Source organism: Anser cygnoides, chromosome 3, assembly GCF_040182565.1.
Source record: "Anser cygnoides isolate HZ-2024a breed goose chromosome 3, Taihu_goose_T2T_genome, whole genome shotgun sequence".
Classification (NCBI taxonomy): domain Eukaryota; kingdom Metazoa; phylum Chordata; class Aves; order Anseriformes; family Anatidae; genus Anser; species Anser cygnoides.
The window spans coordinates 35,998,931-36,011,849 of NC_089875.1; the positions used below are offsets into that span (position 1 = coordinate 35,998,931).

At 34.9% G+C, this 12,919-nt stretch overlaps 1 protein-coding gene across 3 annotated transcripts in view; it reads right to left on the reverse strand.

Moving 5' to 3' along the window:
• CRIM1 (cysteine rich transmembrane BMP regulator 1) overlaps nt 1-12,919 on the reverse strand; it is a 181,386-nt gene that overhangs the window by 20,555 nt on the left and 147,912 nt on the right. For all 3 annotated transcript variants that reach the window (XM_066993908.1, XM_048047756.2, XM_048047755.2), the window contains 2 exons: nt 4,361-4,517; nt 362-483 (listed from right to left, as the gene is read on the reverse strand). In XM_066993908.1, coding sequence (XP_066850009.1) covers nt 362-483; nt 4,361-4,517 — 279 coding nt within the window. The remainder of the gene's footprint in view (nt 1-361; nt 484-4,360; nt 4,518-12,919) is intronic.

The following is a 12,919-nucleotide window of genomic DNA, read 5'->3' on the forward strand; positions in this document are numbered from 1 at the left end:
TCTCCATTAAAGACAGAAACTGCAAGAACAGAAGCCAGAGGAAAAGCACTTTTGGAGAAATTTCAGAAGTGTTTAAATTAGACTGATAGAATTTTACATGGATTTATGGTAAATATCTTTTATCAGGATTACTTCCCAGACAATGAGCAAAGCAAATTTCAGACTTGCTATCCTTGAGCAGACTGACCAACACATACTACTTTGAGCAGTTGCTCCTTTGAAGAAAGTTGAATAATCTCCTCCACCAGTTACCATATTTCAACTCTTACAAATTCCGTGGAGTATTCCTTTTCTTTTGCTCTGGCTTCCAACAGGTTTGGAAACAAGTTGTAATTATATATGGTAATGCATTCACACCTACCTCTGCACTTGCAGATAACACACCCATGGTTGTTCTGCTGGAAGCCCATCGGGCAGATTTTACCACAAGGCATTTCCGGACATTTCTTACACCGACAGATTTCACAGCCATGCTTGTTCTTCCTAGATGGTGAAATTAATTTGTAAAAGGTCAGCAGGACATTTTACATGTCTAAATGTCATGATTAAAATAAAAGCAAACTCTAAAGAACAGACGATCAAGAAAAAAAAAATTGTCTTTAACATTCACACTTATGTTCAGAGGGGTATGCAGGTCTCCATTCCTTGCATGTGCTCCCCCATGCAGCTGGCAAAAGATCTGCATTTCGTATTTTCAAGCCATGGCAGATAATGAAGATGTATGTGCTTATGACTGCTATTGATGATCAATTCTTTTTTTTTTTTTTCTCCCATAGGAAAAGTTGAAATGATTTCTAAAAATGTGAAGAAGTTGGAGAGGCAAGTGGGATTATGTTAAATTACTATGTTTTATAAAACAAATTATTAGTAACTTTTTCTCCATCAGTAGGTAACATATAGTAGATTTCCACTCTTGCATCTTAAAACTGAAGAGATTTCTGAAAAGGTTAACATTTAACATTAGAAAAATAAATCACCAACATGACTACTTCTGATTTTCCACCCCCAGTACACTTTTTTTTTTAATTATTTAAAAAAAACATCATCAACACACTTTTTTCTTTAGTCTTGAATTAGAGACCAACGATTTAAATTCAATTAGAGACTTGTCTTCTATTAAGTCCCATGCTTTTGATGGTTAGAACAAGCCTGGAAGTTAAATAAGGCTTGCTATTTTAGAAAAGAAATTGGCATGGTAGCAATAAAGAACAGAATGAATGTATTACATAACTGCAAGTCTAAATCATTTTAGCACTGAAGTGAGATTTGAAGTGAAATGATCTTAAAATACAATTTTAACACAATTTTAGCTCTTTACGCTACAAAATATTACATACACGGTTATCTTTAAATATTACTCATTTCATTGACATCAGTGCCATTATTCATATATTTTGTAGACAATGACAAGATTAGGGTGCTCGTATCCTTTCTTTTTTTTTTTTCTTTTTAATAAAAAAGGTACAATAGTATTACTAAAACCTTAACATTTAAAAATACCAACCAAGCATTGCGTATAATTAAATTGCATTTTGTATCTAAAACCAGAATTTCAGTTGAAGAGAATTTCAAATTAACTTCAGAATATTTTGAGTTCAGTTTCTTTCATGTGTACAAAAATGCAGGTGAAAAACCATCCCCAAAACAGGGTTTTTAAAGCACTAGCATCAGCTTGAAATCAGTTCACTTTTAAGGCCTCTTTGTCTTACTCTTAGCTACCATTCTGTGCCTATTAATATTTGCAGTGCCTTCTAAAATTATTTTGCCAGATAGTTCACAGAGATTTACTAATATAACCATTTTATGTATATTTTAGTTAAAAAAAAAAAAGGAAAGAAGTGTGCATTTCAGATTATTGAAGTACAGAAAGCACACAGAAATTTGTGATTTTCCTCTGTAGGTCAATATATTAAGTCAGTAAATACTGCTCTTTATTGCAAGCAGCATAATTCTGTGAGACACATAACATTATTTTTCTGATGCCTTTTATTTGAAGCTGAACCATGTAGTGCCAGTCCATGGAGCAGTCACGAATGGCATGACATTTTTTTCTGATATCAAACAAAGCTTGCAGTTGCAGACATCTTCTCACACCAGCCAAATAATATCATACATAGCACAGCATCAATATCTTAAAATTGAGGGTCTTGTGCAGTATGAGGATCATATATCATTCTCTGCTTGCTAGTATAGATCACAGTTCGACATAGATCATTAAGGTTTCCACTATGTTCCATTTAAAGTCATAAAAACACTGTCCAGTTTGCTTTAAACAAAAATTACAGTTTATATAACCAAACCAGACAAAGTTACTCAGTATGTAAAAGAGTATTTCTTCCTAAATTAATTTTATTGGAAAAGTATTCTACAATAAAATTAAAGAATACAACAATAAACTTAATACCTTCACGCAAACACAACACATTAATAGTAAATGGCTGATAAATCTAGTTCAGAACAATCCTTATCAGCAGTAGAAAATCATTTTTAACACTTGTATGTGACTTCTGTGTTGAGACTTCCAGTGAGGAACACAGTTGGAATGAAAGAACATTTAGACCTTGGTTCATGAATATATTCAAACTATTTGTGTGTGAGCCTAAAAAGCAAATGGCAATAGACATTAAAGAGACCTTATCTAATGGTTGTCTCATATTCTATTTTTTGAATAGACTAAAGCAAATGGCCTTGAAAATAATAATTTATTCATGCACTTGCACTACTAAAATTAAAAAATGCTTTTCCTGTTCCAAGCTGAATGTTATTCAATTGCAGTGAGTAAACAGTGAAAATTTTACACTTTATACCATCTCTACTGTTGCGGAAACACATGCATACACAGACTCCTTGAGCACGTGGATGGAAAAAGTCTTCTCAGATTCTGTTCTGATAGCTTTAACTTAATACTGCAACCCTGCTACAGACAATAAATTAAAAACTACCTACAATATGGAAAACCTACAATATGGAAAAAGTGTTAAAACCAAGGTCTAACAGCCTTAGTGTGACCTTTAGATATTCCATTAGTTTAACCTGCTGAGTTTATTAGTGGAAATCAGTTTTATAATACAAATATAAAACAGAAATAAATGTTAAGAAACTCAGTCTTTTCAAAATCAAGGCATTATCAAATCAATCACACTGTCATTATTAGCCTCATCACTCTTATGACTGTTTGCAAAAAAAAAAGGTTCTATTACTGAAACAGGGGCAAGCCTGATTCTGTATCTCAGGTAATAGGTATAGGATTCTGCTAAATGGTATTTCTTTTCTTTGTTTTACTACACTGCTATTCTGAAGATATTTTCAAATTATGCTAGGGATGCCTCAAGGATACATTTGAGCATCCTTTCTAATGTAGTTTCCTCTGAACTTCATTAAAGCTGTGTACTAAGAGGACGACACAGCACACTATAGATTACAATTACAAATAAAAATCTATAGCATTTATGAATGAATGTCAAACGTAACTCTGAAGTGAACCATAAATTCATAAAAATGCATAAATTCACATAGTAGTATCAAACACTTTGAGTTACTATGTTAGGAAATTTCTTTACAAAACTTAAGACAACAAATTATATATGAATATTATTTGAAGCTCAGCTATTATGAGATAGAAATTAAACTCTTATGAAAAAGCACGCAGTAACATGGAACTGATCCATCAAAAATAAAGTATATTGGTAAAATATATATAGAAGCCACCAAGCTGATTTCAAATATATTTCTGTGACAAAAGATTTGCCCCATTTTTGTCACCTGTTCCAGAAGTAAAGAAATACAGGAAACATTCCCTTTTCTGGATAAAGAAATCTAGCAGCCATACGGGTTTTGAGCTCATTTACAAAAACTTAGAGAAGAGATATTACTGTTCTTCACAAATCCTGTGAAGTAACTATCACAAAAGAAACAACAATAAAACTAGTCCACTGTTATGTTAACATTAAAAATAACACCTTGAAACATTGTAAAATCAAGTGAAGAAAATCAATGGGATATAAAATGAAAGGCTGTCACAACAAAACACAAAAACAGAATTTCAAAAAGCTACATGCAGGAGACATCCCTTTTAAGGAGCTTTTTCATCTTGTTCAACAAACATTCTTCAAACAAATTTAAGCACTGCTTTGCTTCCGTAATCTGATCCTGTTTATAATCTAGTAGCTGTTAATTTGTTGATCAAAATCTGTTTCCGTAAGTTCAGTGCTAACATTTCACATCAAGTACTGACATTTCTACTTTCCCACATTTTCCTCAATTTTGCGATGAAGTAAACACAACTTCATATTCCTAGATTTTGCATACTTTCAATATGCACGGAGATTATTAAATATGCATTCAAAATAAGAATACGTACAAGTATCCAAAGGGACAGTACTTGTCACATACAATGGGTTTGCATTTCTTAGGCCGTGGGCGGCACTGACAGATCTCGCAGTTGTGGGCATCAGTCTGGAACCCAAAGGAACAGTCCAGGGAGCAGCCCGATATGAGGCCAGTACACAGCTCCTCTCCTGTGAAGAACACACAGAGATGATCACAAAATGAATGCCGTTTATGCCAGACAAATGCATCTTTGGCAGGCTAAACCTTCTGTTCCCCTTTTCTCGTAACTTTTTAATACTGCTAATCATTACCTTCTGACTGTCCTAGTTTTAAAATATTCGACTGAATTCTACAGTAACAACCCAAACCATGTGAGCAGATTCATTGATTTGTCTTCAGCCCCAGTCAAGAACTTGGGAAGTATGATCTGATGCTGTATTCTAACTTGATTTTGTGAATTTATGCACATCCAACCAATATCCGTGACCATAAGCTTTTAATAAAACATTTAAAATAACATATACTTTTGATACGTTATATGAATTTAATAGGTTTCTGTTCCATATAGAACATCTTTTATTTCTACTCTATTTATTTTAATTAGAATTGAAAGGCTGGAATATCTTAACCATTATTCCGTACTTAGGATGTTTGCTGTCACCTGTTTTCTGATTAATACTTGTTATTTGAAAATATAACTGTAATACCAGTTATAAAAGAGGTGATCTAAGCTTAGAGATGTTAGTCTGAAAGACCTGCTTCCTGAAATCCACCACTATGTTTTGTTAGCTTGTGTGGCAGGGAGGGAGATGCTGGATTGATGGTATTTCATTTTGTCCATTACAGAGATACATAATGGTCATTATGTTCACTTTCACTGGTGTTTAGTTCAGTCTTACTGAGAACCGTTAATTTCTTTTTGTTCTTTGTGAAAGAAAAAGTTCTGGAAAAATCATTCTTAACACACTCAGTTGTCAGACTTACCCAAATGTAGCCAAGTGTTTCATAATTTGTTCTACCAGGTTAATGTTCATTTAGTAAAGAAGGCATGGAATATATCAAAAAATAATAAAAAAAATAAACTCAGCTATAACATCTGATCTGGTGTAAATTATCACATCATCTACTGATGCTCAGAACTGACCAGTGAATAATCCTGGAACTGTACAGGTTGGATTGATTACTACCATTCATTTTCTTAAGTGTACTTTGTCACAGATGAAGTGTTTAGGTGGCTGGGCATATCATCGGACTCATGGAATATAGGTCAAGGAACAATAAGGTACAAATGCAAGGGGGTTGGAGAAATAGGTAGGCTTCTCAAAAAAAAAAAAGAAAAAAGGAAGAGCTGGAAATAGAAAAATAAATTTAAAGAAGTATAAACAACAAGAACATTTTTTTTTTGAATATTCCTTTATTTTGTGTCCAGATTTGTGATTATTGTGGCTCACTGTCAAAGTGTGGTTTCCAGGTTTGAGTACAAAGTAAAGATGGCAAAATTATGACTTTTGTAGGATCTCATAACCAAATATGGTTTTGTTTTCAATCTTCTTTTCTGCTTTGATTGTTTTGATTTGTTTAGTGAAATTGCTTTTCGGAGGTAAAAAAAACAAGCTTTTCAAAATGTAAAATTAATATACTTTATTAAATGGGTAAGATGTCTAGGACAGTGCTACACAAGCAGGACAACTGTGTCTCATCCTATGTTCATGACATAAATATACTTAAAACTCAAATGGTCATCTGACATACTAACTAGAAAATTCATTCTCAGGGCAATGTCTTCCTTGCTTAACTATTTATGTATGGAATTATCTTCAAAAGAATTTTAACTTTTTGAGTGGCCAAGAGATGGATGACTGACTAACCATCATTACCTCTCTGGCGCAGACACCAGAAAGCATCCTCATCCACATCACACCATATAAAAAATATCATCAAAATTTTGGCTGTGTCAAACATACAGGCAAATTTTGTCGAATTCAGTACAGACCATTGTTCACACCTGAACTTACTGATGTTATATCAAATGCCGAACAGGAACATCAGAATAATCTGCACAGAACTCTGCTGAAAATCTTTCTAATAAGATGGTAAAACTCTGCCTTCTGAGAAGATGTTTGTTATTAAAATTAATGTGTTTTCATACTTAAACTTCTGATAATATGACATTATAAACTGTGGACTTAGCTTTTTAATAGTTTTTGAGAAAAAAATATGGAAAAAACTAGGAAAAAAACCTCTGGAAAAACTAGGAAAACTTGGAAAAAAACTATGGAAAAACTGCTGGAAAAAAACTAGGAAAGGAAATAATAACTGAAGATGAACCAGTTTTCTAAAAGAAATTTTGGTGTTGTGAAAATCATAAAGTGGATTCTGGTCTGCTTTCTGACTTCACATCTAACCATTTACATTTCTTCTACTGACACATTTTTAAAAACATGAAAATTACATGCAGTCTCAAACTGAAGTACCATCTGGTACACATACACACTTTATGTCTGATGCATAGGCCTCCTGAAAACCCTAGTCCACAGCTTTAAACACGTTATTTTTCCAGAAAACAGAGCAAACCTGTCAATTTTACAGAAGCAGAGTTTAGCTGTCAGGGAAAGAAAAAAAAACAAGAGGAAAAAAAAGATGCCAGGCATAAAAATTCAAATGTAAATAAAATTCAGTGCATGTTACTGTCACCCTGACAATATCTCTATAGCCTTAGCTATATATCTAAATTCATTGTTCATAAAATAATCACAAGTTCATTAAGAACGACAAATAAAAACAGATTTCCTGCTAAGATTTTGTGTTTCAAATCAGAAATACTAAAGAATAAACAGAACTAGTTCATGAACGTCAATTGCAATCATCTGAGGAAACTTATTATTGAAATATATTAGGAGGTTATTTGTTAGGGGACATTTTTCCAACTTTGCTTAAATAAATTTCTGGAATCTGAATCCCAAATTATGGAACATATTTGCAGAAAAGAGATCCAGCCCTAAATGGGCTAATAACTGCTTCAAGAGCATATCCGAAGCAAGCAGTCTGAAGGAGAGGAAACACTTCAAAAAGCAAATGCAGAAGGAAGACTGCCTTGCAGAGTTCTGGAAAGCTGCATTATGTGCTTACATGTCACTGTAACTCTAACAGCATAGACAAGCTTCTTGATTACAGAATAAGCCATCCTTCTTTCTCTGAATGATTAGTTATGAAAACGTCACCTAGGAAACTAAACAAATAGTTATACTGGGGGAGGAAGACTAAAACAGAAATGAAATGATGAGTAGGAAACTGATTAAAGAGAAGGCACCTCTCATTACGCTGCTTAGGGAAATATGTGACTGCAGAGTAGAGCTCTGCTTGAGAAGTAGAAACACAGTCATTGATTTTTCTTAAGAAATGTGAAATGCCAATGAGGTAATATCACTACAGGAAACAATCCTACACAATGCAATAGGGGGGGCTAAGGGTGATAAAATAATAATAGCAGAATGAAAGGTAATACTGAAAATGTATACAGTTACACTCCCCACTGAACAAGAACTAAAGCACTAAACAAGAATTTGTGCTGTAAGCTGAGAGTTCAAACATGGGAGATTGGTTGATCTCAGAAGGATGCTGACATGATGTGACTTTAGAGAGAGATGAATGTGTTCCTGAACATCTCAAACTAAATATGACTGTAATATAACTAATATACAACTACATATAACTATAATAACTGTACTTTTAACATAAATATACATACATATATATATATAATGTGAGGACAGGCTTTAGCTGAAATATAAAACATAAAATATGAAACAACAATTCAAAAATTCTGGAAAAATGTCAACTGAATCAATTACAGCAAAAGGCTAGCACAATAATACAAAAGGTATCCTCATCAAACTATATCAAAATAGCCTCCTGCGAAGAATGAATATGCACTTGAGGACACACATGCACTGAATGCTTATATTAGTGAATCCAGCCCATAAAAGTCCATGCAATTTTCTTTTCCATGTACAGTGATTGCAAAAACAGCAGCAAAGTCAATTACCAACAGTTCTATGTTTCTAGTCAGTTTTCACTAGACCTCACTATATATTGTCAAAAGGTATTGCTTATAGACTTTGACCCTTCCAAACACTGCAGTTCTAACAAATACTCTCATTTGCAGATAATGTAATATTTGTAGATAGTTAAACGTATTATATGCTGACATGGATATGGGAATTTCAAATTACTAGATTCATTTGGAACAATTTAAGATGCTGTTGGAAAAAACTAGGAAGGGAAAGAATAGCTGAAGATGAACCAGTCTTCTAAAAAGATCTGAGGATTATTAATGAAGAAACGGAAATACTAGCACCGATGTTTCTAGGTCCAGTCACTACTGCCAATAAACTCCTTTTAATATAGTAGTTCCTTCCCCCTTTCTTCACCCACTCCCAAACACAGTTTCATACACACAGGCTGTAATAAAACAAATATTAGCTTCAGAAGATCATGATGCTGCTTAAGGAGAATCTGATTGTGATCTGTGGGATGGGACAAGACTGTCAGAAGAAGAAAATCTTGTCTTAAAAACAGGTGATTACCAAGATATGATGAGACTCTTCACAGTATACTGCATGGAAAAGAACTGGTGTTTTAAAACTCTTTTCTTCTAAGTATCTTATTCTCAATACTAAAAACAACTCGTCTAAAATGTTTGTCCAACACTGTAAGACCTAATCACATGCTGCCAAAGGAAAGACAGGTAGGTATGAAAATCAAAGCGTAAGAGAGGTTGATATACTGTTGTCACATACGGCTATCACTCTGCAAACAAGATAACAAAAATTCTGTACCAGGATATGTAATGTTATCAGTCTTTGTATTTGTGAGGATTCACTCAGAACCCAGATATTTCAGATACACAGCAATCTTTCCTTCTCAGATATGAGACCTCAAAGGCAGCATATCTCAAAATGAATCACAATTCTTTGGCCTAATTTCAAACCATCAGATGCATGATGTATTCCTGAGTTCACAGTATTCATATCCCCACCTTGCATGAGCCTAAGAATATTTGGAATGTTATAAAAAACTTCTCAAAAATCAAACTGTAACGTAGACAAAATTCAATTCTGTGAATTGCATGTTTGGGTCTAAAAATGGTCTTTCATTTGAACTTCTAACAGGTTTGCTGTAATTCCAGCTAATTCTTATTTCAAAACAGACTTCTCAATTTCTTTCTTCTAACATATAAGTGGCACATAAAAAAATCTAAGCTCTAAAACTAAGATATTTATTTTTCTCCAATTTACTATTTCACATATGGACACTGAAAATTTTACTCCGAAGACTGAAAATCACCTTAGTCTAAAACTTTTGAAAATGCATTCCAGAGATGCATAGCCTGTTGAAATACTTTTAGTTTTTAATCCTCTGGTTCACAGAGAAGAGAAAATAACTGCTGGAAAGTATTAATAGGTATTTGACAGGAATTATGTCAGTAATTCAACTTGTTTTAGGCCAGTGTCCTTTTTATTTTTATTTATTTATTTATTTTTTTAATTTGTAGCATGGCTACAGAAAGCTATCTACATACCTTTACCATCATTATTTTCTTGACGCTGAGGCTAGATCATACCAGGAGAACTGTTTCACAGTACCTTTATAATTAAGCACTCCTCAGCCGTCCTCTCGGTGTGGATTGCTACTGCTGGTTAATCTTCAGGGGTGGGGATCTGGGGAGGCAAATTTATGAAGGAGAAAACTAGGTTACTTATCAGTAACTGGAATTCTCTGAATATATTGCCTCCACAGATCCACACTAACCCTCCCTCCTTTCTTTAGAATTAACTCATGATTCACAATAGCTGGATAAAAATGAAGGGACTGGGCACCGTGATGCTAGAAAAAAATAACCTCATGAGTCCGCTGAGGCAAATTACCCACTTGGATACCTGCTCTAAACAACACTAGGATTCACACACAACATGACTTCATGAAAATGGATTTGTAGCAGTGACATCTCAAAGGTGGAATTACTGGAAAATCATAGAATCATAGAATATCCCGAGTTGGAAGGGACCTATAAGGATCATCAAGTCCAACTCCTGGCACCACACAGGTCTGCCCAAAAGTTTAGACCATGTGACTAAGTGCACAGTCCAATCGCTTCTTAAATTCAGACAGGCTTGGTGCAGTGACTGCTTCACTGGGGAGCCTGTTCCAGTGTGCGACCCCCTTCTTGGTGAAGAACCTCTTCCTGATGTCCAGCCTAAACCTCCCCTGCCTCAGCTTAACACCATTCCCGCGGGTCCTGTCACTGGTGTTTACAGTGAATAGGTCACCTGCCTCTCCAGTCCCCCTTGTGAGGAAGTTGAGACTGCAATGAGGTCCCCCCTCAGCCTCCTCTTCTCCAGGCTGAACAGGCCCAGTGCCCTCAGCCGCTCCTCATACGTCTTCCCCTCTAGGCCCTTCACCATCTCCATCGCCCTCCTCTGGACACTCTCCAACAGTTTAATGTCCTTTTGGTACTGTGGTGCCCAGAACTACACACAGTACTCAAGGTGAGGCCGGACCAGCGCAGAGTAGAGCAGAACAATCACTGCAGGTTCTTAGTGACAAATGATACTGTTCAGCAGCAATTTTCAGATTTTAAATCTTAAGTTACTGCAATTATCAGGTATTATTCAATGTGGTGGTTAGTACTCTTTGGAGCAACAGGAGTCATGCCTCAAAAACATCTGATTACTGGCTTTGTTTCATTCTCCTAATGTATGCCTCCTTCCAAAGACTTTGTAATCCACTCCAGTCCTCTCTATGAAAGCACGGGCCTAGACACTCCAAACACAATGGCAACTGCTGCACCCTACAAGTAATGATTTTTTTTTGCTTGCTTACTTTTTTTTTTCTCTACTTATTTCTTATTCTCATATCATCTTTCTTTTTTTTTTTTTCCTTTTTTTTTTTTTTTTCCTATTGTTGGAGTACTGTTTTGGTTTCAGTGATGGTGTTCTGCAGCAGTTTTTCCTATTAGCGGGACTATTTTTTTTTCCCCTTTTATCTATATGTAGTGCTTCTGTATATTCCCGCTTAGTGTTATCATTCCTTTCCCCAATCATTTTTGGCTCCATCTCTACTCACTACAAGTTTTTCCCCTTATTAATCTGTGCTCACTCTTGGCTCAGTGGTCGTTTTTGTTCCCCCTCCCTTCTCTAACAACGGTGGTCTGCCTCTGCTTTTTGTATTTTACCTTGAATGTTTTCATTGCATGCTTTCACAGCATGTTTTTACATTCACTGCAAAAACAAGAAAGAAGGATATATTACAAAGTAAACTTGTATTAAAATCACTGTGTTCTAGAAACGTTATTTTCTTCTTTCTTCCTTCTCTCATTCTGTATTCCACTTGAGTCAAGCTAGATAAACTTGCATCTAAATTGCAATAAAGCACCAAAAAAGTTTTGTGATATCATACTTACATAATTATTTCAAATAAACCTGCTGTTTATTTGAAAACTGCCTGATTTCTGGCTCTAGGAACATAAATGAAGGTAACAGTGAGGAACAATTTATAGATTTGCTGCATGTTCTTCCTTTCCTTCTTTGTCGTTTTGGTTTTATTTTGACTGAAATAGCTTGAAGTATGTATATTGCAGAGGACATAACTAAAGAAAAATTGGCAAGAACAGAAACTTAATTGGAAGGAGATTAGTAGAACTAGGAGAAGGTGACTTCAAATGGTAATGAGAGGTACCTTCTTTACTCAGACACTTTAAATCTGACTCAGTTGAACAGCTCAGACCAGCAAGGAAGATATGGGTGCAGTGTTAAGATACTGACATTCCCAATTTAATTTAAACGTAAGTCCACATGCATCTACATGAATTCTACACAATTCTTACATTTTTAGAGAGCCAAGATGCAACTAAACTAGTTTGGACTTGAAAGTACAGAGAACTACAGCAGTACGTTTTCAGCATATTTGACCTGTTTTCGTCTCACTCCTCACTCACATTTGTCCAGAGCCTCACAAGCGAGAAACATTACTTGACAGAAAAATTCTATTCCTGTCATTTTGACTGATATCCCCCAAGTGATGAAGATTTCCAAGCTGTTATTTTTCTTCATTTCTTTAGAAAATAAAGGTTTCCCTTCTCTGAATGACTTGGGAGATTTTTAAGCAATCTTCAATTCAAGTTCTTTATCTGAGAAAAAGGATGACAGACAAATGATACTATTAAGTTTGCTCCTGACAGTTTGCTATTGCAAAATGAAAATAATTGCAAGCAAATCCAGCACAAGAAAAATTCCCTTGAATAGGTTCTTAGGCAGTATTTAATCAGAAACACTTCAAGCAAGAACAGAGATGTCCTGGGATGTGGTCAGTGTACATGTGCGATCTAGTAATCTAGGACAAAAGAAGCAATCCTTTGGAGTGACAGGCCTCCTGTGCAACAAACTGGAAGGCAGGACTGCACGCACAGGCTTACATGTTGACATTTACTGAGTATGTCCATCTTCTTGTTTGCGTCAAACTCCTGTTAGGAAATGTTCCCCCTGACACCAGTTAATATATCAGCAATAAAAAAAAATATAAAAGAAAATCA